Here is a 20,266-nt window from a genome sequence, read left to right as displayed (position 1 = left end):
TGGCACTGCAAAAGAGCAAACAAATAGTAATAATGACTCTGGCTTATAACAGAGTTACAGGACCATTAATATTTGTTCTCAAACTCTTCTTATTTTTTATGCTTTGGTTCTTGAGAACATTCCTTTTTTTTTAGAAGAATCAGTTTGAATCATTTTATTTTTTTAAATAAGGTCGTTGCCATCATTCTGGGGAAATTTCTTTGCAACTTTTTCACTTGTCTAATCAGCGTCTCGAGATTCTTGAGCCACTAAGCCAGCTCCATGGCAATCGAGCAGCGCTTGTCATGAGGAAGGTCCATCTGGATCGTTTCAGCTTTTTTCCCCCATAAAGTCTTCATCTAATTTTAGGGCTCTCTTGTCAATCATATAAAAAAGCTCAGAACTTCTTATCATCAGTGCGCTGATCAATAGGTAGATATCACATTTCTAGAACAGAAACTTTATGAAAATTTTCACTTAAAAAATATTTTTATTTGTCACTATTACTGTAAAGTGCTTATAAGTCTCAATTTTTGCTTCTCATGTAAAAATACAAATGGCCCACTGTGGTGTTGGCGATGTTTTTCCAGAGTGATGATACAACAGTTTTTTTTTAATTTATTTATTTTTAATTAGTGAACCACCGTGAGGGTACAGTTACAGATTTATACACTTTTGTGCTTATGCTTCCCCCATACAAAGTTCAGGAGCCCATCCCTTCACCAGTGCCCATTCTCCGCCACCAGTAAACCCAGCGTCCCTCCCACCCTCCCCAATCCCATCTCCACCCCCCCCCACCCTGCCACTGTGGCAGGGCATTCCCTTCTGATACAGCAGTTTTGTAGGAGGGACCTTGGTGACCTGTTTATAAGCTTGATCTGAGCTAGGCTCTTAAGTGTCTTATTTCTGTATAGTTTGGTTTATTTCAGAATAATTTCCCCTTTCATAGCCAGGGCATTGCTCTGTTTCCTCACTGCATACTTTTCGCCCTCTTTTCAGCTTCTCCCTGTGTTATGTGGAATATTTGAGGTAGACCAAAGTGATTCAAGCAATAACTTTTTAGCAATAAAAAGTAGAAATTAGGTCATCTTACTGAGATCTATGGTTCCCAAGGGTGAATTTCATTCAGAAGTGAATGTAATTTTAGTGTATGGACTTCTTTGGGGGGATTTTGCTTAAACCATTGTTAAAATTCCTAGATGATTATATTTACAAATAATCAAGAAAATAAACAGCTACTCAATAAAATCACTAGATAATATTGTTGTCTTAACTGTCAAATTGAAGCATATTCCTGACATTATTATAATTTGGATTCTTGAATGCCTTGAACATATTTGTAAAAGTCATTCTTAGCTACTTTTGGGGGGTATACTATTAGTAATAGTATACTATTGGTACTGAGATGTATTTCTAAATCATATTTAAATATAAAATTGAGGTTGATTTTCTTAAATTCTTGAAACACCATGTACAAAGGAAGATGAGCCCCTAACCCCGAGCCTCCCCACCCCACACACCCCAATTCCCTCTGACACTTAACACCTCTGAGTGATGATGTCACCCACAGGACACTGGGCTAGAGGAAGAGAATGTTTGTCAGGCCACACTGTGTGACCAGCGTCTCTCCCTGAGCTTCAGTTCCTGAATTAATGTCCTCCAAACTCTTCCCTGGGGCTGTGATCCCTTTGTTATGTCTGTCTCTCGGACCTCAAATAGGAGGCATGAAAGAAGGGTTGAAGTGATGCTTCTCTGCTGTGGCTCTGACTCGACCTGGCTCATGGACTTTTATACCCCCAGGTCCCTCATATCATTTCATAACAGTGTTCTGTGATTATTATACATTGGAAAAATCAACACGATCGATCTTTGGGAATAATATTAGCTTTCCGTGGCTTCTAAAATGAATTGCCACAAACTTAGGAGCTTAAAGCAACCCCCTTCTGTTGCGTCAGAGTTTTGTTTCTAGAGACGTTCCTAGAGCCGAAAGAGAGAAATGCGTCCACAGACGTCATTCTCTTTTGTGGTTTCTAGGAAAGCATCCATGTTCTTGGCCGTTTTCAGGTTTTAGAAGGGCCCCTGGCTCAGGTGCTTTGCTCTGAGTTCACAGCAGCTGTTTTGGATACTAGACCCTCCTTCTTGGGCTGCACCAAAGAAAGATGAGCTGCTTGTAGGAATATACGGGACTGGATTTATTGACCCGATACGGCAGCGTAAATTCTTCACCTTAATGGTTTGCAGACCCCCCCTCTTTCCATGTGATGCCTCATATTCAGAGGTTCGAGGCATTTGTCTCAGCTCCAAATGGACAGTTTCTTAAGAACTCTGTATTGATTTTGAAAGCTTCATGAACCTTTCTAAAACTTGTCAAGCACTTAAATGACAATATAATGAAATTGCTATCAACATTTTCTGAATCCTTGCGATGTGACATGCGTTGACTGCTCAATGCTTTCATTGTATTATCTTGTTTAGTCTTTTTTAACAGCCCTATGAGGTAGGTTCCACTATCATTTATTTTACATTTCAGGAAATTCAGACCCAGAGACTTTTAATATATATTTTCTGTTTGTGTGTGAGAAGCAAGATAGATTATATTGAGTGAAACTTACATAGATGTGAGGGGAGAGGAAGGACGTGTTCCAGAGGGCACACATGCTTCTCCAGAGATAGAGAGACAAGCAGGAGAGAGATGCCCTGTTCAAGGAAGAGCATGGGCTTGAAGAACAGGGTGAATTTTTATAATTTTTTGAAGATTTACAACTCTGGAAGAGACATTTGAATCTAGTCCTGTCCAACTCAGGCTTTTGTTTGTTTGTTTGTTTTGGTTTCTGGGCCACACCTATGAAGCTCAGGAATTACTTCTTACTCTGTGCTTGGGGATCATTCCGGGCAGGTTTTGGACATCAAATGAGATACAGGGATTAAGCTCAGGTTGACCACGTGCAAGGCAAGTACCATATCCTCCATCATAATCTCTCCCGCTCCCCAACTCAGTTTTTATTCAATGTACTTTACTACTTAATTCATAGAGTGCGAAAGCATAACATATAATAAATTATTAAGAATACAGTGTTTGCAGATAAAGCCTATTTGTTGTTTGTGATAAGAAAAATGTTACTGTAAATAAATTCTTTCAAAATATCCTTCTGGGGCAGAAAGAGAAAAGAATCTATGATTTCTCAAATAAACTCTATCCTTACAACAGGTGAACACTAAAAATTGTTGCAATTGAAGTATCTTTCCCACTTAATCACGCAACATAGCTTTATACCAATTGAGTATATATTGGTATACTGTTGATATATATTGGTAATCAACATTATACAAATTGAGCAGTATTTAACTGATTAGTGTTAGTTGATTATATATTGATTTAATTCTCAAATTCTCAATTTAAGTAGAAAAGCTATGTTGCGTGATTAAGTGGGAAAGATACTTCGATTGCAACAATTTTTAGTGTTCACCTGTTGTAAGGATAGAGTTTATTTGAGAAATCATAGATTCTTTTCTCTTTCTGCCCCAGAAGGATAATGTATACATGTCTTATTCATAAATATATCTTGAGTTCTATAATAGTGGTAGATATTATAGGTACACAATATTTGTTGAATGAATAAAAATTCAGAAATATCTCAGAGAATAAAGTCAGTTGCCTATATTAGCACTAGTTAGAAAGAAATTTGGAAGAATTTATTTTCTGTATAGAATATTTTAATGTGTTTGACTCAGTAGGCCACGAGGAAGCAGGTGGTGATAACACTGACAGTGGGTACTCTGTGTAACCTGTGCACCCCCATTCGCTTTCAGTTACTTGAGCCACACCTTGGCTATTTCTTTATTCTTTTTTTCAACAAACATTATTAACACTGTGCTAGATCACTTTATCACTGTGCTAGATAGTAGGAAAAAAATGAATTTAAAGAGGGGCTGAAGCAATAGCATAGGGCGTTGCCTTGCACATGGCCAAGCTGGGTTCAATTCCCAGCATCCCATATAGTCCCCATAGCACCGCCAGGAGTAATTCCTTGGTTCAGAGCCAGGAGTAACCCCTGTGCATTGCTGGGTGTGACCCAAAAAGCAAAAAAAAAAAAGAAGAATTTGAAGAAAAAGTCCTTGGTTGAATAAAGATATTTATGAAATATGTGGAGTGATAAGGACTTTACAAGAATGTAATGATGGATGTTTTATTTACTTTTTGAGAATGAGTAAATGAAGCTAGTCAATTTATATGGTGGGAGCAGGGAGATTACTAAGATCTATAGGAATATTGCAGATATCGGAAGGTTTCTCGATGTCTTTCCTAGAGTTCTCGTTTGGGTAGAAATCCCAAATGAATGTAGTACTGATTAAACTAAAGGAGTTGCCTGGTCACGGTGCTTCACCTAAAATTAGAGACCTTATTTCTATTTCACTGTCTAGAGTATACTTGTCAGTGCTGAAATGAGATGAGGTATGAATCTGTCTTGTACACAGTAGCATATGTTGTTGAAATAGTGATGAGAAATGCCATCTAGTGAGGCCTGACTAAGCCACTGATGGAGTCAGTTGCATTCTCTGAGGGTAATTTTAATAGCCTAACCATGAGATCTTTATATTTTTAGCTTCCTTTAATAAGATACTTGGTTTCATCAGTTTCATCCAAGAGTGTAATTAATCCCTTATGAATATGCTATCTTTTAAAAAATTGTATTGACATGGTGCTTATTGTGTATCTGACAGTGTCCTCCTCAGATACACATGATGCACTTCAGATACTTCACTCTTCTCTGTGTGAAGGTGAATTATCCTGCAGCTGAAGAACTGATAGACTCATTTAAGGGAAAAGATTGAGTCAAGCTGGATATGGAACATGAGCTTGCCTGACCAACCCTCTTGTTTCCTTCCTGTGTATTGCACCCTGGTTCATTTCCTTGTTCATCCAGCTTTCCAGAGTCCAATTTAGGCTCTTTATTTCTTTCATTTTTATCTTTTCTTTTCTATAACATTTCAATGTATTGTAGCATTCTGTGATTCTAAAAGAATTCTCTTTGCTCTAAGGTTTTTTTGGGGGTGGGGTCACACCCAATGATGCTCGGGGGTTACTCTTGGCTCTGCACTCAGGAATTACTCCTGGTGGTGCTCAGAGGACCTTATGGGATGCTGGGAATCGAACCCGGGTTGACTGCGTGCAAGACAAACACCCTACCCGCTGTGCTATCGCTCCAGCCCCTGCTCTAAGATTTTATGATGTTCACAACTCATTGCTTTTCTTTTCCTGCAGTCTTACAGCAACTATTAGGTTTGTGTCGTTGTCTCCTCTTCTTTCCCTTCCACTCCTCCCTTCCCTCTCCCTCTCCTCACCCCCTTTTTTCTCCTTCTTCCTTCTCCTCCCTTCTTTCTTCTTTCTTCTTTCTTCCTCTCCTCCATGCCCAGCGAGTGCTGTCACTGTTACACCCTTGGCTGCACTCAGGAATTACTCCTGGTTGTCTCCAGGAACCCGTGAAATGCTGGCGGTCATACTGGGGTCAGCCAGGCAAAGGCCCTGCCAGCTGTGCTATTGCTGTGTCCCTCCCCTCCTCTTCTACACAGTCATCCTTTCCCGTGAACATCCTTGTGATAGTATTTGTTAGCTTTTAGCTGAAGTTTTTCTTTTTTATTGTCTTACAAATATAGGATAGAAAGGAATAGCTCAAGGCTCTGTGTTTTTGCAAGGGGGGGGGTGCTGGAGTGATAGCACAGTGGGTAGGGCATTTGCCTTGCACGCGGCCGACCCGGGTTTGATTTCCAGCATCCCATATGGTGCCCTGAGCACTGCCTGGAGTAATTCCTGAGTGCAGGGCCAGGTGTAACCCCTGAGCATCGCCAGGTGTGACCCAAAAAGTAAAAACAAAAACAAAAACAAAAAAAGCCTCTGCATTTTTTTCCCTGTGTTATATAGCTTTGTTCCATCAGGACATGTGAGCTGGTATTTTCTGACTTTTCAGATGATTATAGCTAATGATAATCAAATCAGTACTACATAAATATTTTTGTAAAATACAAAATGCTTTTATTCATATCCTTGTATTACCTTTATGACTTTATTTCAAATGCAAGGCCAATGCTACCGTCCGGCCATTGCTAAAACACAGGATTATTGGGGTTTGGAGCAATTTTGTGATGTCTTATTCCTACACACCCACTCAACACTAGAGCACGGTTCTGCTGAGTCTGTTCTTGCCCTTACTCAGAGTCTCAGGACCTTGAGGCAGAAATGCTGGTTGTCACATAAATTAAATAAATTAAAGTCGTTTAAATACTTGGGCTAAGAATCTAATTAAATTTACTTCTAAATAAAAACAAACATTTTTAGTGGCATTTAATTGTCTCTGGAGAAAAGCTATATGTTGGCATGTTATATAAGTGTCATTTAGGGTTCTGTGGTGTGATTATTATGGAGTTTGTGTTGATAAGATTTTATTGCAATGAGTCAATGAAGACAGTGTCGCACAGTGTATAGGTAGCTCACTCTTATTCTCAAAAGATGCTTTAATAAATTTATTTTTGTCACTGTCACTGTCATCCCATTGCTCATCGATTTACTTGAGTGGGCACCAGTAACGTCTCCATTATAAAACTCCTAACTGTTTTTGGCATATTGAATACACCATGGGGAGCTTGATTATCTCTCTCCTATTGAGACTTCATTTTGTGCATTGTCTGAAACCAGCTTATTTTACAGTCTGACTTCCAAGGACTTTCCTGGAATGGGAAGCAGTGTAGCCTTGTAATTCCTGTTAAGTAGGTCACCAGAGTTGATTACTTTAGATAGTGGTTTTCAGCCCGTGCTTATCCTCAGTGTAAAACAGTTTAAAGATTCCACTTTAGATGACCAGTAACTTAGAGTAAGTTTTCTTACTACAAATAGCCCGTCTGATTTGACTAAGTTCAGTTTCTGCTTCTTCAACTAATTGATCATACTGGGATCCCTGTGATAAGAATCTTGCTCTCGTGGGTCTTGTGTGATAGAAGTAAAAGTTAATAAGGATTCAGCTATTAAGATATTGATGTACCTGCTTTAAGATGCAAGGATTGGGTCAGAGACACAGTACAGCAGGTGAGATGCTTGCCAGGAGTGGTCCTGATGGCAGAGCCAGGAGTAAGTTCTGAGCACAGGGGAACAAAACAACAACAACAAAATAGAATGTAAGGAGACTTACTAGGCTTAATTAAAGATCTTCAAAATGTCCAAATTGAGCCCCACTTAAAAAGGGATGCTAGGATGTTTATTATATACTGTAGTCACCAGAACAGATAGAAATTTGGTTTTGATCTGCTGGTCTTAGAGAACCAAGAAGGCTTTTGTCAATCCTGCCATATACTTTTAGTGTCAGTCAGTTTCATAAGTTCATTATCTATGAATAAAATGTAAAACCAGAAACCTGTGGATTCTAAGAAAGGTGACCAGCTTAAAAAGACAAATAAACCTTAGAGAAACTGAAAGAACACAATTAAGAGTTCTGCTGCTTTTTGTCATATTCACCAAAAAGCAAAAGTTTTAAATGCATGTCAAAAATAGACCCTAGAAAACTACTACTGATAGATCATTCAGGGGCCTTTTTTGTTTATGCATGGTGCTTATAGATTTATAAAAGATCTTCATTGATTAAAGCTAATCATATTCAAGTAGTATGTTACTTTAGCTAAAAATTCTTCCAGTTGAAGGTGTCTAAAGAAATTCAAATGGAAAAAGAATTTTAATGATGTACTTTAAATGACTGTAAATAAATGTGAACAAAGAAATAATGGTCATAAATACAAATGTAAGCTCAGCATGTCATAATAACACAATGCATTTATTTAAGCAATAAAAATATCTAAGCAGAAAAATCCTGTTAAAATAAGTGTATAACTATCTATCAAAACTAGTAGGTCCATTACTCTGTTTAATGTCATATTGCAGGTAAATATAGCAGGCATGAGAAAAAGAAAAAAGAAAAAAACTTTTTGACAACAGAAAAGATCATAAGTGTAAACTCTGGGCAAATGAAACTTGCTGCACACTGATTAGGTCACTCTGTGATGGATCCATTTTTAACCCTGAGTATTGATGACCTTAAAGCAAGTGTGTGTGGGAAAATCTTTGTGTCTGCATGTGAGATGTTTGTATAATTAGAGGCAGCTGTGGTGACAGCGTTGATTAGGGTGTCCTGTTGAACACTCACCTTAAGAGTGCTGGCACAAATGCTGTGAAGTACCCCAGCAGCCTTAGTCAGCGTGCATTCCCTTTACAGCTTGAAAGGGCAACTTGGATATGTTAGACACTCTCCTGGCTCTACCCATGGGGGCTATCAGGTTTCAGCAAAGGCTGGAGTGAGTTTCCCTTGTGCCATTTGCAGCATGGCAATCACACGGTTCAAAAATGTCTTTTTAATATATAACACCAATGTCAAGCATTCTGCCTCATGTCATTTTCTCATAAACTATCAAAGTAGTTCAGAAATGTTCATGTCTCTCCCAGATGATTTTATGTACTTGGAATAAGTGCAGCAATGAGTTGTCACATGATGCATGCCAGGTCTTATTTTTAAAAATATATAGTCACTATTAATGTATAGCACTGGCATCCCATTGTTCATTGATTTGCTTGAGTGGGCACCAGTAACGTCTCCATTGTGAGATTTGATGTTACTGCTTTTGGCATATTGAATACGCCACAGGTAGCTTGTCAGGCTCTGCCGTAGGGGCGGGATACTCTTGGTAGCTTGCCAGGCTTTCTGAGAGCTTGACACAGGCACAGAAAATCATTTCCCTGAAGACAAGCTACAAGGAAGGCCTGAAGGTCTCCTTCCACTCTGTAAGTTTATCTCCTAAGAACTTCGCCAGAGGCGCTAGAATGATAGCGGGTAGGGCGTTTGCCTTTGCACCAGTCCAACCCTGGTTCAATCCCCAGCATCCCGCATGATCCTCCGACCGCCGCCAGGAGTCATTCCTGAGTGCAAGAGCCAGGAGCATTGCTGGGTGTGACCCAGAAAGAAAAAAAAAAAAGAACTTCGCCAGAACTACAGAGAACCACAGAACTTGGAAACATTATTTAATAGAGCATTGTTCCCCATAGTGAAGTTTATTTCCTCCCACCTTCCTTCTTTCGTTTCTTTCACTCTCCTATATCCAATGGGTAAAATATAGCACAGTTCAAAGTTCAAAAGATACACAGTAGGAACCCAGGATGCAACTCAAGTGGCAGAACACATCTCTTGCTTATGCAAGACCTCAAGTTTCACTCCTAGCAGCACTGGGTATAGCCCCAGTGCATCGCTCCAGCCCCCTGAGTACTTCTGGGTGTGGCCCCTCTACAGAAAGAAAAAAGAAAAAAACAAAAGAATACCCCCTGAAAATTATACCTGCTCCCCTGGTATCCACGTTCCTCCCCAAACACCCAACTTTATTAGCAACAGTTTCCGTCAACATCTGCTTCTAAATAAGGCTCAGAATGAAAGACTGCTGATGCCAGGTTCCAGCAACTCAAACCCAAACACCCTCCTATTCCTGGCCTTTCCAGAGAGTCGCCCAGGAAGGCCAGCCCAAGTCAGAGAGTCTGCGATGAACCTTTATGTGGTCTCATCAGTCTGCTTAATATATAAAAAAGAAAATTTTAATTTTGAGCCATACATGTCAGCAAAGTATGGCATAAAGAATTCAGTTTATTGCTTACTTGTTACAAGCAGTAACCCACCCTTCCTTCCTTCCTTCCTTCCTTCCTTCCTTCCTTCCTTCCTTCCTTCCTTCCTTCCTTCCTTCCTTCCTTCCTTCCTTCCTTCCTTCCTTCCTTCCTTCCTCTCTCCCTCTCTACCTTCCCTCCCTCCCTCCTTCCCTCTCTCCCTCCTCCCTTCCTTCCTTCCTTACTTCCTGTTCTTTTTTTCTTTATTTATTTTTCTGGGTTTTGGACCACACCCGGAGGTGTTCAGGGCTTTCTCTTGGCTCTGTGCTCAGGGGTCACTCCTGGCGGGTTCATGGGATGTACAGTCTCTCCGGCCACTGAGGCAGGAGCTCTTGGAGCCATCCTTCTTCTTCTGCTGTGGTCTCCGTGTCAGCCGTGTGTTCTCAGGCCCCTTGCCTTGCTCTGATTCTGTTTTAGTACCTGTGAGTTGCAAGTAAAAGAACGATATATATTTTTAAAAAATTGTTATAAAGTTTAAAGGAGTCCGTGAATATCAAGTTTTCAGAACTGTGTCCGGCACATAGTAGTTCCTTAACAGTGTCAGCAGTTATTATTCTGGAGGAATTTATGGTTCGACATACTGTGAGAGTCTTATTTTAACTCGATCTCTTAGAGGCCTTGGGAAAGCTGTTATAATAGTTTTATAATTTTATCTTTTGGCTTCAGCAAAGAAATGCTGGGAAGAGAGCTACAGAGCAGTATAAGAGAGGGGGTTGCAGACCCAGGAATAAGCTATCAATTTTCAGCCTGGAAAATTCTCTTACCTAATAAATCTATACTTATTTTCCCTGGTAGAATTTTCGTATTATAAATGGTTTACAGACATATGTGGCGAGGTAATCTGGTGTATATAACTTATAATAAGAAGCAAAAAATCGCCATGGTATCTCAGAAAGAAAATGTCTTCCCGACATTCTTCCTCTGTTGTCCTCAGCTCCCTTCACACCTCCACCTCCAACTGCACAGAGGCGAAGCACAGAAAAGTTCTGGCCTCAGTGCCGACCTGCAGCTTGTTTGTCTGAGGACATTGAGCAACTTTCAAAAGAAGTCCCTACATCCATCCACACTTGCAAAGTAGAAATAACTATCTGCTTTGCTTGAAATACATACATGGGGGCTTGCCCAGAAAATAGAATTAAACACCAATGGCACACTTGGAGGTCGAGGTTGAGGTCGAGAGAGAGAGAGAGAGAGAGAGAGCGAGAGAGAGAGAGAGAGAGAGACAGAGAGACAGAGACAGAGACAGAGACAGACAGAGAGACAGAGACAGAGAGACACAGAGAGACAGAGAGAGAGACAGAGAGACAGAGAGACAGAGACAGAGACAGAGACAGACAGAGAGACAGAGACAGAGAGACACAGAGAGACAGAGAGAGAGAGAAGAGAGAGAGACAGACTCAGAGACAGAGACACGGTGAGACAGAGAGAGATAGACACAGAGACAGAGAGTCAGAGACAGAGACACAGTGAGACAGAGAGAGACAGACAGACACAGAGACAGAGGCAGAGACACAGTGAGACAGAGAGATAGACACAGAGACAGAGAGTCAGAGACAGAGACACAGTGAGACAGAGAGAGACAGACAGACACAGAGACAGAGGCAGAGACACAGTGAGACACAGAGATAGACACAGAGACAGAGTCAGAGACACAGTGAGAGAGAGACAGACACACAAACAGAGTCAGAGACAGAGAGCGAGAGAGCTCTCACAGTGAGCTGTGAAGACAGGAACAAAGTAGGAACTGTGGTCAGTTGGTGGAGATAACCAGTTTAATGTAAAGGCCAGCATCAAGATGCTGTGAAATATGTGCGTTCCTCGTGTTGAAAGCACTCAGAGTATGATCTCATGGGGAGACTGAGCTATGGCAGACTAGATAAGGAAGGAAGGAACTTTACCTCCTTAAGGACTGGGCAGGGTCTTAGCTGAAGTGAGGTTCGAGGGGGCAGCAGGTGAGAGAAGAATAGGAGGATAGAAGATTCAAAGTGAAGACAATTCTGTTCATTTGACAGGTTTCTGGTTAGGATGACATATCCTTTCCATTCAGCTTATCAGACAGAGTAGTGTCAGAGTCTAAATCTAGTGGAATGCTTAAAAGCAACAATGATGTCACAGGACCCTTTGTTCTTTCGAGAGTAGGCATTACCTTTGGGATCATTTTTGTACCTGGGATTATTCTATACTTTACCAGAATTTTCAGGCTTATCTCTCATACTTATAATATTTCAGTGAGCATTTGAGGTCCTGAGGTCCTGTTTTGTTCTACAGGACTGGACTGATAGCACAGCGGGTAGGGCATTTGCTTTCCACGCAGCTGACCCAGGACGATTCCTCCGTCCCTCTTGGAGAGCCTGGCAAGCAATCAGTGAGCAATGGGACAAGAGTGACTGTACATGACAGTTTTGTTCTATACTCGAGAGAATATGTCCTTTGGTCAGTGAATGTTGACATAGGTGCTTAATAAAAATGGACAGACATCCACCCACCATCGCCAGCACCAACCACCACTCTCAGCTGCATCCCTCTGCCGCCACCACCACCTTCATGACCACCACCGTTACCACCACCATCATCATCACCATCACCATCACCACCATTACCATCACCATCTCCACTATCACTGTACCACTGTAGCACTGTTGTCTCATTGTTCATCGATTTGCTTGAGCAGGCAACAGTAACGTCTCCATCGTGAGACTTGTCGTTACTGTTTTTGGCATATTGAATACGCCACGGGGAGCTTGCCAGGCTCTGCTGTGCGGGAGCGATACTCTTGGTAGCTTGCCGGGAATCATAGAGGGACGGAGGAATCAAACCTGGGTCGGCCGCGTGCAAGGCAAACGCCCTACCCGCTGGGCTATCGCTCCAGCTCCATCTCCACCATGACTGTTATAAATAAACTAAGCATCAAATATGGACTGCGATCACATGCTAATGCAACTCCTAACCCCCCTTTCGTTTGACAAGATAAATTCCTTAATAGTCCTTTTACCTACTACTTTTAAAATGTGAATTGTTGAATATGGTACTCATATAGAATGTGATTGGTCATTTTCTCTAATACTTTGAAAAAGCATAACTGAGACCAGACTCTGTGGCTCAAACCATACAGCAGGGCATCCAAACATCATACTGTTCACTTGATTTGTGGTAGTGGAACTGTGAGATGTGAAATGGAGCACCGCCGTGTGTATGGTCACCACCAGTTAGACTGGTCTGTTTGGGAAATGGAAGCTGACACTAGATAAATCCAAGTGTGACCTGAGGCACCATCATAGTGAATAAAGGAAGTGATATGCTAAAATATTGCCCCCCAGTTTTATTTTATGATATGCAACACGTTCTATGTGTATGTTATGAGAGTTATTCTGTCTGCTTGTAAAGGGATCCACTAATACACATACATACTTGCACTTTTTAAAGAGTTGGACTTGGACTGTTAAAATGGTATTTCTGGAGTCCAGGCATCTCATTTTTTCTTGAAGTATAGTCCCTGTGTGTTCAATGGTTTGGGTTAGTTGACTGCCTGAGGTAGTCAGCTTAAAAATACCATGTAGTAGGTCTCTGGATTAAAGAGTGGCTCATTAAAGGCACCCCGTTTTTTTGTTTCTTCCATCAAATATCTTTGCTGAGTACACAAGGACAAAGAATCCCATTTTTGCTCCTGGAGAAGCAGAGGAAGAAGAGAATATTTGAAGGCTGATTAGCTGGAGCATGGGTCACTGTGAGCAGGGGGCAGTGTGAGTGGGGACAGTGTGAGGGGGGGACAGGACAAGGGGGGCCTGCAGCCTGAGCAGGGCCAGTGTGAGCAGGGACAGTGTGAGGGGGGACAGTGTGAAGGGGGGACAGGGCGAGGGGAGACTGCAGCCTGAGCAGGGCCACTGTGAGCTCGGGGTGGTGACCATGGCTACTTGTGACCATGTTGGCTGGTCCTTTGACTAATTCTGGGTCAGTCACTGCCTCAGATCAGGGCCTTTAGCGCCAGGAACATGCAAGAATATTCTGAAATGTCAGTGCCACTAGATTTGCTGTTTTATACTTGACTCCATTGGCATATTTTAATCCTGCAAGTGAAATGTACCTTTTAAAGTCAGATTTGTGAGTGCGGCTCAGAAGAGAAGAGCAAATGGCAAAGCATAACCTTTATTCACCCTGTGCACGGCCATAATCTTCTCCGTAAATTAGTGCAAGAGAGAAATACGGTAGAAAAATGGGGTTTGGGGTCTGTCCCCAGTAATTTAATTATGGCTAACATGAATCTGTTGGTTTTTTTTTTTTTTAACATGAATCTGTTTAAAGGACAGCAGTCTGCCAAGCGGCTTTATTAGTGATAGCGGTGCACCTTCCCGGCCTGGCGTAATCTGCAGTCGCCAGCTTTCACCGTGACAGCTGCACATCTGTGAGGCAGGCTCTTAAAAGGTTTTACTCAGGGAAGAAAGACTTGTCTGGGATCACGGCTGAAAGCTCGCTGTTACTTGATAATATTTTGCAGGTTTCCTGTTTAATTTGTCCAGTGTGCTGAGGTGCTTCAGATTAACTACACGGTGAAACATGGGGAGTAATGATACGGGCTCACTCTGCATTGTCACAGCCTTTGGAGAACAGAAACAGCAGCTTATCTCGTGACAAATGCAATCACCATATCTCTGCAGCAAACACATGTTAAAATTTGTTTCCTGCTCATAACAATGCAGTACTATATTTGATACAGCAGCACAGAATTTATTTGAAAAAGATAAAAAAATAACAGGAGAATTGCTTGCATAGATGAATGATCTTTTCAAATACTGGTTTTATTTTTATCACAAATATCTAGGCACATAGTATTATTGTAATAACTGGACACATTGCATTAAATTTTTGTTATCATAATGTAAAAGAAATACTTTGGATTACTGTTATCATTTTTTTCTACATTTTTCTACGTTGGAGGACCTGTCAAATACCAAAAGTTGATGTAACAAAAATAGACTTTCAAAAAGTATTTTTCGAATACTCACTTGCCTTGAGTTTGAGTGGGATAAGTATACCGTAAAGTTTTAAAAAGTTTTTCAAACACTTAAAACCTGTAAAAAGATGTACCTATAAAATGTGTAGCATTGCTCTCGGGGATTTTGAATTTGTTTTAAAGGCTGCTCTTTTTGCACTTTACTGTGTCTGGTGATACATTTCTAAGGGTGTGGATATGTTCATATGAATGTCAAGCGTATTTGAAGTAGAATTAGGCAAAGTTTGCTTAAAACTTGCTCTATCATTAAATTGTTTCAGGGTGAAAACACATTGAAAGCAAAAATATGAGCCGCGGTAGACCAAATGCAATTTAATCATGTCTCAAAACAGTCACTGCATTTAAAGCATTAGTTTAGCATTACGTTTGTTTCAACTAATTGTTAATTAACAGGTTATTTATTCTGAGCGATTAAAAGACAAGAAAAAGGTTTTTGCAGTTTTGAAATAGCAGTATAGGTTTATACATAATAACTTTTCAGTACTATTGCAGACCATAATTCCCCAGAAGGGAGGTGGAGGGGGGGAGGGAGAGAAAGGGAGAGAGAAGGAAACAGAGAGGGGGAGAGAGTGAGAGAGGGAAATAGGAAGAGAGAAGAAGAGAGGGGGAGGGAAGGAGAGAGAGGGGGAAGGAAGGAGCGAGGGAAGGAAGGATGGAGGAGGAAGGAGCAAGGAAAAGTGAGTTGGGTGGAGGTATGGCAGGAGGGAAACTGGGGACATTTGTGGTGGGAAATGTTCACTTGTGAAGGGCTGAGTGTTGGAACATTATATAACTGAAATCCAATCATAAACAACCTTGTAGCTGTATCTCACTATGGTTCAAAAAAAAAATTTTTTTTTTTTAAATAAAGTAACAGGACTGAAAAAGGGCTGGAGAGATGGCACAGCGGGTGGGAGCTTTCCTTCATGGCTGCCTGGGCTCAGCGTGTGGCACCCCGTATGGTCCTGGAGCCCGTCAGGAATGAACCCTGAGTACAGACCCGGGAAAAGCCCCGAGCATTGTTGTGTGCGATCCCAAAGCCAAAAAATTAAATGGAATAAAATTAAAATACTCAAAAAAGTTATTCCCAAGTTTAAGAACTACCCCAACCTTATAAAATCATTTCTGGGTGCTAGAAAGTACTTTGTAAAGTCCTCAGAGTATTTTCACTGAATAGATTGTTTCATGCACAAAAACCGTATGCCAGAAAAATATACAGACTTTCAAATGGATCTCAGTGACATGTAGTTGCTATTTTATAATCAAATGAATTGAATGTACTGAAACTTATCTCATTATGGAAATATGAGAAAAACCATACAAGCCATATGTGCTCAATATTAGCTTCCATTTTTGTCAAAATAGAAGTGAAATATCTAAGGCAGTTCCATCAGAACAACAGTATCGGAAGGCCGAGGAGAATTTAAGTTGTTGCTAGTTTTCTGAGTGTTCGAATTTGAATTCCCCCAGGAACAAGTGAGGAACTTCATAACTGGGAAACCAGAACTCCCCCCAGCCTAGGACCCAGTCCCTGACTCTGGTGGTGCCCAGATTGTTTCCCATTTATTCCATGGATGTGCTTGAGTATGCCATGAGTATCCCTAAATTTAGATTTACCCAATAGTTTTCATAAAATGATTTAAAGTTTTTTTTTTTCACCCCGGAGTAGGATTTCTTTGCTAGTTTCATAGTCATCTTTTATCACACATCGCATTGAACTTTTTTTTTTTTGACTAGGTGTTTCATAGAATATCTTTCCATTTGAATTTGTCTGGTTGCTTCCTCACATCTGAGATCAAGATAAAGAAATAGGAAATAAAAAAGGAGGAAGGTGAAAGAATGGAACAAGGATGGGAAATTAGGGGTCATAAATGAATGTAAGGGTTAAATTTATTTAAAAATTATTTATTAAAACACAAAAAGGCTAGTATATTTATTTTCAGAGTGCATTGATAGGTCGCTTTATTGAGTAGTGGGTGAGAGAATGAGATACTATGTTTAGAACATTTTGCTTAGAGGAAAAGAGATAAGCCATTAGCTTTTATGGTGTACCAAATAGAATTTAAAATTCAATAGCAAAATTTAAATTACTTATTTCAGTCTAAATAAATAAATAAAATATATAAAATAAATAAATATAAAATAAATAAATATAAATACAAAATATAATATATCTAATATATTATATATAAAATAAATATAAATATAAAATAAATAAAATATAAAATAAATAAAAATAAATATATAAAAATAAATAAATAAATAAAAAGGCACTTCATTTTCTGTGGTATCATATGAATGCGTTTCTTTGGTTCCACTCAGCTCTAATTTGATTCTTTAAAAATTCACACTTGCAAAATTAAATGATTGTGAAGTTGCTTAGAAATATTCAAACAATATTCTAGATATGTGACAATTTCATCAATTTTTTTCAAACTTCCAAAACAGAAATTCTAAAGTGCATCTTAAAATATGACTCCTGTGAGCTATTCAGGAAATAAAACTTATTTTCAAGCTGTCAAAAATACATACATAAAAAAATGGACATAAAAAAGAACCATGGCAAAATCATCAACTCTCAAAGCCTCGGAACAGCTGAATCACGTTTTCTAACTGGCTGCAGCTGAATATCCACATTAAATCCTTGCTTGTCCACCTCATCTCCTGGCCTCCAGATAAATAAATAAAAAGAAAGGGGAGAGGCAATCAGAAAAGTTATGCCAAGAAATCACAGTGTTCAAATGCCCCTTGCTGTAGTTTATTGAAACCTTTATCCACTCGTTTCTGACATTTGGGGGGGATTTATTTGGTCAGGGCAGAGCAGTAGAAAAACAAACATCCCTGAGTAGGGAAAGTGCTCCATTTCCTGCCCGTGTCTGATGGGGCTCTGAGGGCTGTCCTTGGAGCTGGGGTGCAGTGCTGGGGAGTAATTGCCCAGTGGAGTGGGGCCATACGTTCTCAGTTGCCTGGTTTGTTTTCTGGACTCCTTGCGAGTTTCTGAACTGCAACACATGTAGACTTTGCAGTTGGCAGTTGGTCTTTTTGCGGCCCAGTGGGAGCAGAGTGATGGAGATTGCTGTTTCTGCAGCATTGGTTATGAGACCAAACTTTACATGCAGAGGAAAATCTATTTATTAGCTTTAATTAAAAATATATGTATATATATATATATATATATATATATATATATATATATAGAGAGAGAGAGAGAGAGAGAGAGAGAGAGGCCAGAACAATAGGAGAATGGGGAGGGTGCTTGCCTTGCTCGCGGCTGACCCTGATTTAATTCCTGGTTTAATTCCCAGTGATGGAACAGGGGTAAACCACATGAAGGCAAGAGCAATTCTCCCCTGGACTATCCCTCAGATCGAAAAAAACTTCTTTGAGGGGGTGATTTAGAGGCCATCCATACCCAAGGGTTCTCATGGCTTATCTTGGCTCTGTGCTCAGATACTTATGCCAGTGCTCTGGGGACCATAAGTGGTGCTGGTGAGCAAACTGGGTCCCTACTTGCTGTATGATTTCTCTAGCCCCTTTTATTCTTTTCGCTTGTTTGCACCCTACGTGGTTGTGCTTGGGGATCTCTCCTGGCCGCATTCAGGGATCACTCCTGCCGGGTTCAGGGAATATCTGTGGTGCAGAGGATCAAACTTTGGTCAGCCCTTGCAAGGCAAGGCCCTGACCTCCCGTACTGTCTCTCTGACCCTCCATTCTGATTCTTCAGAAACATAAATGGACATGGACAAGTTAGCCACTTTCCACTCACAGAAATTAAATTTCCTTAATTTAAAAATGAGTCTCATACCTACGCTTCTGAGAACTGTGATGAAGATAAATTGTGACTTAGAATGTGCAAGCACTTTAGAAATAAAGTCTGATGACATAGGTCATTGTTTGAAATGACCAGTGTTCAGGGTAGTTAATGGTATCAGAAAATGAATGTGAATATTGAAAAAAACTAGAATATTTTTAAAGCGTAATTTTTATAATCTTTATAAAATTTATAAATTTTATAATCTAAAATTTATAAATTTTATTATCCTCCTGAATATATTATCTTTGGGCATTCAATGTTTGTGTCCAAATGGAGATCCACATTGGCTGACCTGTTTTTTCCTCTAAAGATGGCAGAGCCATTTGGAGTATTGGATCTCACAAGTTCACCTAAAATGAATTTATGTTCCTTCTTGACAGATTATAAGGTGACCAGAAGTTTCTTCTCTTTTCTTCTTTAGCTCTGCCTCCCCGATTGAAAGAGATGAAAAGCCAAGAGTCCACCGCGGGCTCTAGACTGGTGCTTCGCTGCGAGACGAGTTCTGAAATCTCCTCTCTCCGATTCAAGTGGTTCAAGAATGGGAATGAATTAAACAAGAAGAACAAGCCACAGAACATCAAGATCCAGAAAAAGCCAGGGTAAGTAGAATACATGCCAGAGCACAGGCATGATTAACGAGAGAATGAGAGTGATAAACCTAAGAGTCTGAATTTATTTGAAAAAAGCATGATCTATACTAAATGAAAAGATTTTTAAATTATATAATGACCAGAAATGACATCACGTTACAGAGAAGAATTTGAATTTTCTGATGATTGTAACTTTTGGCTGAGGAAAGAAAAAGATGAGTGTGGAAAGAGCAGTTGGGGAAGTAACGAGAGAGGGGGGGAGGGAGGAGAGAGAGAGAGATTGTTGTAATTGTAAAAAGTTAGCCAGATCCCAATATTTAATTTTAAAAGCAGATTAAGACAAGAGACCAAGGAGAGAGAATTCAAATGGTGGAGCATATGCCCAGCATCTCCATGCACTAAATTTTATTTTTGTGCTGGATGTGGTACTAATGACCTCCCTAAAACCCAGCCTGTGTCCCACAGTGTATTACCAAAACCCCTTGAGCCAGAGCTGGGTCAGATTCTACTGCCAGGGTCCCTATGCCCCTGAGCATTGCTAGGTGTGGCCCCTAAAGAAAAAGGGCAAATGCTCTTTGGGGTACCAGTGTTTTGTTTGACAAATATCGCAACTTTATTATAAAACTTGAGGAAAACAAAGATTTATGCAAAGTTAGATTACAGTCCGTTGAATTTGAACAGCTTTTAGTGAAGAGTCAGATGGTACAGGGGTTAAGACACTCTCCTTGCATCCTGCAAAGCCCAGCTCAGATGTTTGACAGCGCATATGGTGCTCAGAGCACTGTCAGGTATGTTCACTCACCTCCAAAAGAAATTAATGCAAATGAGAAGTTTTAAGGTGCATTTTTCTATCTTGGGTGTTGTGAGCCTCTCAACATGAGATATAGAATTCCTTTCACTTTGTGCTATTTTCTCTGTCTTAGAGATTCACCCTTATCTAAAGTTGAGATCTTGAAAGGGCCTCTTCCCTCTGGAGAAAACATTCTTTCTCCCTCTTCCTCTGCCCCCCCTTCTCTCTCCCTCTCCCTCTCTTTCTCTTTCTCTCTCCATCTCTCTCCCTCAATCTCTCAGCTTTCTCTAAATGAGACTGTCTTGTATGAGAGAGAAAATTTAATTGACAATTCAGTTAAGGCTACTTACCACCAGTTTTTAAAAAAATAATGAATCAAATACACCTAGGTGGCAAGGGTCTTAAATTCTCTCATTTTTCTTAA

The 20,266-nt window shown here is 40.2% G+C and overlaps 1 protein-coding gene across 4 annotated transcripts in view; it reads left to right on the top strand.

Annotated features, from left to right (window-relative positions):
* NRG1 (neuregulin 1) overlaps positions 1 to 20,266 on the top strand; it is a 566,300-nt gene that overhangs the window by 356,205 nt on the left and 189,829 nt on the right. For all 4 annotated transcript variants that reach the window (XM_055134907.1, XM_055134829.1, XM_055134749.1 and 1 more), the window contains exon 2: positions 18,884 to 19,061. In XM_055134907.1, the coding sequence (XP_054990882.1) occupies positions 18,884 to 19,061 (178 nt within the window). The remainder of the gene's footprint in view (positions 1 to 18,883; positions 19,062 to 20,266) is intronic.

This window comes from Sorex araneus, chromosome 1, assembly GCF_027595985.1.
Source record: "Sorex araneus isolate mSorAra2 chromosome 1, mSorAra2.pri, whole genome shotgun sequence".
Classification (NCBI taxonomy): Eukaryota; Metazoa; Chordata; class Mammalia; order Eulipotyphla; family Soricidae; genus Sorex; species Sorex araneus.
Note: the sequence above shows the minus strand (reverse complement) of the source record. Positions and strands in the feature narration are given on the sequence as shown.